The sequence below is a fragment of the Rhinopithecus bieti genome, unplaced genomic scaffold, assembly GCF_001698545.2.
Source record: "Rhinopithecus bieti isolate Rb0 unplaced genomic scaffold, ASM169854v2 scaffold_69980, whole genome shotgun sequence".
In the NCBI taxonomy this organism is placed as follows: Eukaryota; Metazoa; Chordata; class Mammalia; order Primates; family Cercopithecidae; genus Rhinopithecus; species Rhinopithecus bieti.
Window position 1 is genome coordinate 436,621 of NW_016826299.1, and position 9,063 is coordinate 445,683.

General features: G+C 52.1%; 1 protein-coding gene across 1 annotated transcript in view; it reads left to right on the plus strand.

Annotated features, from left to right (window-relative positions):
- PCSK6 (proprotein convertase subtilisin/kexin type 6) overlaps window positions 1–5,718 on the plus strand; it is a 193,292-nt gene extending 187,574 nt beyond the window's left edge. The window contains exons 23-24 of the mRNA XM_017863382.1: window positions 2,257–2,369; window positions 4,289–5,718. Of these exons, the coding sequence (XP_017718871.1) occupies window positions 2,257–2,369; window positions 4,289–4,386 (211 nt within the window). The 3' untranslated portion in view covers window positions 4,387–5,718. The remainder of the gene's footprint in view (window positions 1–2,256; window positions 2,370–4,288) is intronic.
- The last annotated feature ends 3,345 nt before the right edge of the window (window positions 5,719–9,063 follow it).

The following is a 9,063-nucleotide window of genomic DNA, read 5'->3' on the forward strand; positions in this document are numbered from 1 at the left end:
CATCCTGCTTCTGAACAGGCAGGAGGCTGATGGGAGTGGCCTCTGCAAGGGGACAGGGAGAGAGGGCTGCATTAGGCATGCCTGTCCTTCCAGAATGTGGCAGGGCAAAGCGGCCATGGTGTTTGGGGGTAAAGTAGGTACCATAGATGGTTGCAGAACCAGAAGCATCTTAAAAGCCACCCTGCCCAAAGCTGTTGCTGCCCACAAGGACCCGTTGCTGGGACAGTAATCCTGATGGAAAGCAGGAGCTACACAGGAAACAGTGCTCTCCCTGGGAGAGCCATCTGCACTGGCCTAATGGGGAGGGGGACATCACCCCTCTCCCTGAGCAGAATGGTGATGGATTATTTCCCTAAACCTCCAGAGGAGAGCCCAGCCTGGCCACCACCTTGCCCTGAGCCTCGTGAGACCCTCAGTGGAGAGCCCAGCTGCGCCTACCTGGACTTCTGCCTGCATAACGGGGAGCCACTGAGTGGGTGTTATTTTAAGCTGCTAAGTGTGTGGCAACTTGGTATAGAGCAGGGGAAAACTGAGGCCCCTGCCATCGTACTGAGCTCAGTGAGGTTGTATTTGAAGAAGCAAGCAAGCCATAACCGCCTGGCTGCCCACCGCAGCCCACTCCTCACCACAGTTCTTCATAGATGAAGCAACCCTTAGCCATGGCCTGGGAGCACTGGGCCCCTGGGTCCTCCAGACCACTGACATCTCTTTAAATGACTCAGCTCGGCCCTGGTTCTCCTCTCACCAGTGGCATTGTCTGTAAGAGAAACCAGAGGGTCTGTAGGGAAAGTCATACCCTGTACTGGGGCATAAGGGTTTGCTTGGTGGCTGTGCCACCAGAATGTGCAAGACCAGGTGTGGGGAGGGGGCAGCATGATGGGGGCAGACCCATGGGGCTTCCCACAAGTGCACAACCCCCTCTGGCAAGTCCTCTGACCTGTCCTTTCCTCTGGGGCGGCCTGGATAGGAACATTAGAAAGGCTCCTGGATGTGAGTTTGCCTGTGGGGTTTACACATTTACAATTACAGACCAAGGACTTGAGCTCTAGGCTCAGCATCCTCAGACACACTAGGAATAAAACCCACCTCCCCACCGGGCTGAAGCGATGCTGCACCTGGGGCTCCAGAGCAGCAGAGTCAGTGATGAGACCAGACCCCATCAGAGGGCTGCTCTGCAAAGAGCCCCACGAGCAGGCCTGGCGTCTGGCATGGAAGGCTTCACACAGCAGGGAGGGGGCATCTATATAAAGCAAAGAACTGCCCCCCAGGGAGGCCCAGGCATCAGCACAACAAAACTCCAAGCCCTGCCTATGGGGCCTGTTCAACCCTTAGCTGGCAACAATGGGGAGGTGGACAGCTGATGCAAGCACTGTGGAGACTGAGTCATTGGGCCGTGGACTGAGGACAGGCAGCAGCACAGCCAGGGTGCACTCCTTCAAGCACTTGGCCCGCATTGGCAAGTGCTTTCTGTAAAAGGCACAATGGTCAGTCGCTCAGTCTTCTGGGGCCATACTGCCTCTGTCACAGCTACTGAGCTCAGCCACTGCTACACAAAAGATTGTAAATGAATGAGTGTGACTGTGGTCCAGGATAAATGCTGGTTGTGGCCCTTGGGCTGTAGTGCACCAACCCTCCTCTGAGGTCACGTTTACCCTGCATTAGAAATAGCCCTGGCCATGGTCTCTGTCTGTGCAGGCTGGACCAGGACTGTCCGAGAGGGGCAGGAATTGTGGGGCATCTCTCCCACTCCCCGAGGGTAAGCAGGCATGGCCACATATAGGTGACAGCAGCCTTCTGGTCAGCTCGAGTCAGGTGTGTCACATCCCTGGGTGGAGTCTGGCCTGGACCCCAAGCCTACAGCCATCGCAGCCTGGCAGCCGCTGGACAGAGCAGACTGACACAGCTCTGGGAGCCATGTAGGGGAGCGGTGGGGCTGGGTGCCAGGGCCCAGGAGGGTGTCCTGGTGAGCTGCGGGGAGGCTCGGAGGCCTGGACCTGGCCCCTGATCCTGGGCATGCTCCTGCCAACTGGCCATGGCTGTCCGTGCCCTCCCAGGGCAGTAGTGAGGTCAGACAGGAGAAAAGACATGCAGACACTTGGCCCCTGTGTCAGGGAATGGTGGAGGACACAGCCTCTCCACAGAGGACCGAGGCTGACGGGGTGGGAAGGAGGTGCAGGGAGGTGAAGATTCTGGGAAAGGAGCCCAGAGTGGTGGGGCTTCTTCCCCAGCCTTAGCAGGAATGGTGTCTTCCCACAGGTGTGATGAGAACTGCTTGAGCTGTGCAGGCTCCAGCAGGAACTGCAGCAGGTGTAAGACGGGCTTCACACAGCTGGGAACCTCCTGCATCACCAACCACACGTGCAGCAACGGTGAGCAGCAGCAGGGTTACCCTGGGTTACCCTGGGGCTGCCTGTGGAGGAGCTCAGCTGGCCAGCTTGTGCTCAAAAGAGAAAAGCAAAGCCACACAGGCACGGCAGCTCCACAGACAGGTGTTCGTGCCCCTGATCTGACTGTCTGGGATTCCTCTAGCTGATTTGGAAGACAGCTGCCCTGTCTCCCAACTTCCCTCTAGGCCTCTCACACATTGACCAGAGAGGCCTCCCAGCCACTGCTGATCTGTTTATTGAGTGACTCCTAAAAATGATTTTGTCCTTGTACTGCTCCCACTGTCATGCCATAGGCCCCCGTGGCCTGGGTGTGACATCCCATAAAAGAAGCCTGCCCTTGGGGGTCAAAGCCAGGAAGCCTGGAGGGGCTCAGGATGAGGGGGACAGAGCCCAGAGTCAAGCACACGCTCAGCAGCAGCAATCCCAGCTCTACAGGGATCCAGCATGGACCCACATCCGTGCTGCAGGAGAGCCCTGGCTCTGCAGTGGGATGGGGGACGAGGACAAGTTATAAAAACAGAAACTTAAAAGGGGACTGAAGATAAGTGCCCAGTTTGGGAATTCCAGGCAACGAGGAGGGTTGGCAGAAGACTCGGGCCTGGAGGTCCAGTGCAGGAGCCATTATAGACACACTGGCAGGGAAGGGGACTCTGGCCCAGCAAGCAGCAGGGTGGAGCCACATGGGGCCAGCTCTGAGCACCACATTCTGACAGCCAGAAGAGGAAGGCGGTCTGCTCCAGTGTCCCAGGGTCAGGGCAGATGGTCCTTGGGCATGAAGCTGGCACTGGCCCTGCCCTGGCAGAGCATGGAGCTTGTCGAGGGCCCTGGGATGCCTCCTTGCCTTGTTACTGTTATTATTATTATTTTTTTTTTTGGTGGGGGGGTGGGAAGGTTGTCTAATTATGTCCCTTCAAAGGCCTGGAAACTCCCTCTTTAGGAAGTCACCTGCCCAGGTTTTGTATCCAGCCCAAAAAAGTGTGGTTGCCACTGGAGGGCCTCAAGGTCCACAGATGATGCATCCTCAAAGGCCTCTACACCTTGCCACAGCTGCGTCTTCAGCAAGTCCTGTCCACAGCAGCTTCCTTCCTCCCATCCCCGCTCCTCCCTGTCCGGGGTGCCCCCTCCACCCTGGAAGCAGCTTCCATTCCCACCTGCCTCCAGGCCTGTCCTCCGGCCTCCCCCAGGGTTTTCCTCCTAAGCTCCACCGCCAGCACAGTTGTCCAGAAAGACAGGTGCACGTGTGCCCCACGGGCCCAGGCTGGGTGTTCTCCCGAGATCCCTCCCACACCACCCCCACATCCTGCTCATGAATCACCTTGTCACTTAGACTCAGCAAAAGACCCATACACCAGTGCCCCTCCTGCCCCCCCCCCCCGCCCCCTGCCACACAGGGCTCTCAGAGTCAAGTGCATTGCAGGAGAGGGACTTCAAGGGCTGCCATCCTGCTGCCCACCTCCGTCTGTGTCCCTCTTGCCCAGGGCAGCACTGATGCCCAGCATATGTGGAATGATTGAAAGAATCTTTATTTTTATTTATTTATTTATTTTTGAGACGGAGTTTTGCTCTTCTTGCCCAGGCTGGAATGCAATGGCACGATCTCAGCTCACTGCAACCTTTACCTCCCAGGTTCAAGTGGTTCTCCTGCCTTTGCCTCCCAAGTAGCTTGGATTACAGGCGCCCACCACCATGCCCGGCTAATTGCTGTATTTTTAGTAGAGATGGGGTTTTACCATGTTGGTCAGACTGGTCTCAAGCTCCTGACCTCAGGTGATCCACCCGCCTCGGCCTCCCAAAATGCTGGGATTACAGGCATGAGGCACCGCGCCTGGCCTTGAAACCATCTTTACAGGCACCAAAGACTGACCTTTCCCTCCTTTTCCTTTCCTGATGCCGGGCCCCAGCTGATGAGACATTCTGCGAGATGGTGAAGTCTAACCGGCTGTGTGAACGGAAACTCTTCATTCAGTTCTGCTGCCGCACATGCCTCCTGGCCGGGTAGGGGTGTCTAGCTGCCCACAGAGGGCAGGGACCCCCATCCATCCATCCGTCCACCTTCCTCCAGACTGTCGGCCAGAGCCTGTTTCAGGGGTGGTGCCCTGCACCTGACAGCTTTATCTCCCCAGGAGCAGCATCTCTGAGCACTCAAGCCAGGTGGGTGGTGGCTGTTAAGGAGGTGTTCCTAAAATGGTGATATCCTCTCAAATGCTGCTTGCTGGCTCCAGTCTTCTGACAAACTGTAACAGGAACAAAATGAATTCTGGGAATCCACAGCTCTGGCTTTGGAGCAGCTTCTGGGACCATAAGTTTACTGAATCTTCGAGACCAAAGCAGAAAAGAAAGACGCTTGGCATCACACATCACTCTTCTCCCCATGCTTTTCTGCGGCTCTGTAGTAAATCTCCCTGGCCCAGCCAGCGAACCCTGGGCCATCCTCACATGTGACAAAGGGCCAGCAATCTACCTGCTTATTGCCTGCCACTGAGCAGTCTGGGGACGGTTTGGTCAGACTATAAATAAGATAGGTTTGAGGGCATAAAATGTATGACCACTGGGGCCGGAGTATCTATTTCTACATAGTCAGCTACTTCTGAAACTGCAGTAGTGGCTTAGAAAGTCAAATTCCAAACCCAGACCAGAAGATTCTTTCCCCGCAGCGTTCTCCTTTGAGCAAGCCAAGCTCTCCTTGTTACCGTGTTCTATCTGTGTCTTCAGGAGTCTCATGGCCTGAACGACCACCTTGACCTGATGCAGAGCCTTCTGAGGAGGGGCAACAGGAGGCATTCTGTGGCCAGCCAAAAGGTACCCCGATGGCCAAGCAATTCCTCTGAACAAAATGTAAAGCCAGCCCATCCATTGTTAATCATCCATCACTTCCCATTTTATGGAATTACTTTTAAAATACGTTTGGCCTCTGCCCTTCAGAAGACTCGTTTTTAAGGTGGATGCTCCTGTGTCTGTGTATATTACGAGTCTACATGACACAGTTGGATTTATTCTGCCAAACCTGTGTAGGCATTTTATAAGCTACATGTTGTAATTTTTACCGATGTTAATTATTTTGACAAATATTTCATATATTTTCATTGAAATGCACAGATCTGCTTGATCAATTCCCTTGAATAGGGAAGTAACATTTGCCTTAAATTTTTTCGACCTCGTCTTTCTCCATATTGTCCTGCTCCCCTGTTTGATAACAGTGCATTTGCCTTGTCACCTGTGAGCTGGAGAGAACCCAGATGTTGTTTATTGAATCTACAACTCTGAAAGAGAAATCAATGAAGCAAATACAATGTTAACCCTAAATTAATAAAAGAGTTAACATCCCATGGCACAGGAGCCTGTATTTCTTTCCAAAGCACACAAAATGAAACATGAGTGCTGATCAAAGTGTTAAGTAGACATTACTTTATTTGTGGTTTCAGATCTGTTTGATGTCGTTACATGGAAGCTTTTGAGCTTTAGCAAATGATGTAAGGAAGTAGTGGGGGAAATCCCAGATCCCAACCCCAGAATGTCATTTGGCAAAGAGACCCTCTTCAGACCACATTAGCCTCACTGGGAGGAGGTTCTAGAGCCTCTCCAGATACAGGGACCCCTTCCATCTGTCACGGGGAAGCTCCCCACAGCCCAGACTGCCAGCCTCTTCACTGGTAGCTGCCAACTATGATTGAATTAGGTTACAGCTTGTCTTCTGCAGTGGCTGAAATCCCTGAACCCATGGCTTATGCATTCCTTGGGATGTTTACCATGGCCTCTCTGTGAGGTCAGAAGCTTGCACTTGCTAGGAATCCTTTGGCTTCAAGTAAAGGAAATGCACCCATTAGAAATGACTTAGGGGAAAACAAGAGTGAGTGAGGGGCATTGTTTTGAATCCAGAGTGGATTCAGAATTTCAGGGAAGGGTACAGCAGAGCCTTGGGAACCCTGGAACCAGCCTTAAATGTCACCTGGATCCTCTCTGTACTGCAGCACTGCCCTTCTCTTCATAGCCACCTTCTCCAGTTGATGGGACAAATGACAAGACCTCCAGCATCTTCCAAGTAAAACTGGTACAAATCCAACCCCTCAAGCCAACTTCCTGGGTCTGTTTCTTGGTTCTTCTTTTCCCAGGGACAGGACTTGGTCAGCCTGCCTTACATGGGTACTCTCCCTGTGTCATCAGCTGTGGCTACAAGGACAGGCTTGTGCAGAAGAACATGGCCGCAGGGAGCTTTGCAGCGGAGGAGGGGAGCAATGTGCAGCTCTCAGAAGGTAGGGCAGGCCACACAACCCAACAGCTGGCCACCACAAGCACCAATTGACCAGCGTTGTGCGTGTGAGGCAATGAAGGAATGAGTGTGTTTGGGATAAAGATTCAACCCCTTGCGCCGCCCATGAAACTGACACTGACTTAAAACCAGCAACTTGTTAAGTCCCACTGGTGCAAGGCATCTTTTTAGACCCTAGGGCCCAGATATCTATAAATCCGAGCTCTTTGCCCACTGAGAGCTTACAGTCTACCATGTTTGCAGCTGAATCAGAAATAAACTCCTGGTCGAGCATGGCGGCTCACATCTGTAATCCCAACACTTTGGGAGGCCGAGGCGGGCGGATCACCTGAGGTCAGGAGTTTGAGACCAGCCTGGCCAACACAGTGAAACCCCATCTCTACTAAAAATACAAAAATTAGCCATGTGTGGTGGTGACACCTGTAATCCCAGCTACTCGGGAGGCTGAGGCAGGAAAATAGCTTGAACCCAGGAGGTGGAGGCTGCAGTGAGCCAAGATCACACCACTATACTCCAGCATGGGCAACAAGAGTGAAACTGCATCTCAAAAAAAAAAAAAGGAAGAAACTCCCTTCCCAGGAAAGCCAACCAGGCAGCCTTGTCAAGTTGGTGGGCCAGGCAAGCCCATCTTGGGGCTGACAAGTTGGGTGGGGAGTTCAGAAGTTGTTCACCAAGTCCTAATCACTAAACTCCACCTTGTTGAAAGAGACCAGCTAAATATAATGTCTGCTCACAAGTGGTCCAACCTTGAGGTTAAAATTGTCTGGACTCGGGCAGGATATATGTATGGACTTTAAGTGACAGGATCATGGATCACCTCCTCTAAACCTGTCATTTCCCAGACAAGGACACTGAGGCCCACAGAAGTGACTGCCCTGCCTTGGGCTGCACATTGGCAAAGTTGCTCCCACCCATGTGCCCAGGGAAGGAGGATGGCTGGCTGCAGGAGGGGCATCATTCTGCAGCTGCCCAAATGCAGCCATGATGCATTTGTTTTAAACTAGCTTTATTTTCAGGGAGTGATGTTTATCTGACCTTATCCCCAAATTCTTGGGCACCTCACAGTGGACCCCATGTGTACATCCCCATCCCTCCCAGGCCACTGCTGACTTTGTATCTTGTGACTCTTCAAAGGACTGGTGAGAATTGCATTTTACAGAAGACACACCTGAAATGGGAGGGGGTAGACAGAACTTAAAAAAATAAAAGGGCCAGGCACAGTGGCTCACACCTGTAATCCTAGCATTTTGGGAGGTTCAGAAGCAAGAGGACGGCTTGAGCCCAGGAGTTGGCAGCCAGCCTGAGAAATATAGTGAGACCCTGTCTCAATCAATCAATCAATCAATCAATCAAAAACGATCGATAGATAGCAACATGGTCTAAATGAGTCCAGGAGTGGAGTGTCCTTGAACCTGAGGAGACCACCATCCACTGCATTTGCATTATTGAAAATATGGCTGGAGAGGGCCTTTTGCCTAAAAGTTTGGAGTATGTTGGGGCACCCAAGAACAGGTGAGGGGCAGAGGTTCAGATCAGAAGATGGAAAGAGAAGGAGGTGGAAAAGTAGGAAAGAAAAACATTTTAATAAGAACAAGCAGGGGTGATGGAAAGTAATACACCAAGGCCATTCTCTAGCATCTTAAGGTTCTGCCCAGCCAGCTGGGAGGCCACTGGGCACTGGCTGCTGGAGGGAAATGAAGATTCTGCTCCCCTGCCCCAGCCTTCACTGTTGCTTTCCTCACACGAACCCCAGACTCTATCCTTCCTGGTTGGCTGTTTAAGTCCTTTCCTGACACCCTAGGCTCTGTGGCTTATCTGAGCACAGAACAGCATCCTTAGATGGTACAGCACTGAACACCCACCTTAGATCCTAGGGTTCAGTCCCACTGTCCAAAGCCCCTCACCACTACCTGACCAGCCACACTAAGGGTAACCAGGTATCTTAGCTTCCCTTTTGAGACAACAGGAACCAAAGTGCCCAGGGCAGAGAACATCCTGTTGCCAAAAACAGTGGTTCTCTCTCAACCAGGGATAATTTTTGTCTTCCAGAAGACATTTGGCAATGTCTGGAGACATTTTGGGTTGTCACAGCTGGAAGGATGTACTCATATCCAGTGGGTGGAGGCCAGGAATGCTGCTAAGCACCCTGCAATGCACAGCAGCCCCCATGACAAAGAACTGTCCAGACCAAAATGTCAATAGTAGCAAGGTTGAGAAATTCCGGCCAAAAGAAATGGAATCAAAAAAGAAAATTGTTTGCAACTTCATAGAGATACCCGAAATGAATAAAACCACATATGGTGTGATTTCTGTCCCTGTTCCTATGCTGAAGAACGGGAAACTTGTACAACTTTCCCTTTTTGAAGTAAAGAGACACCAGCCCTCTCCTTTTTTTTTTTTTTTTTTTTT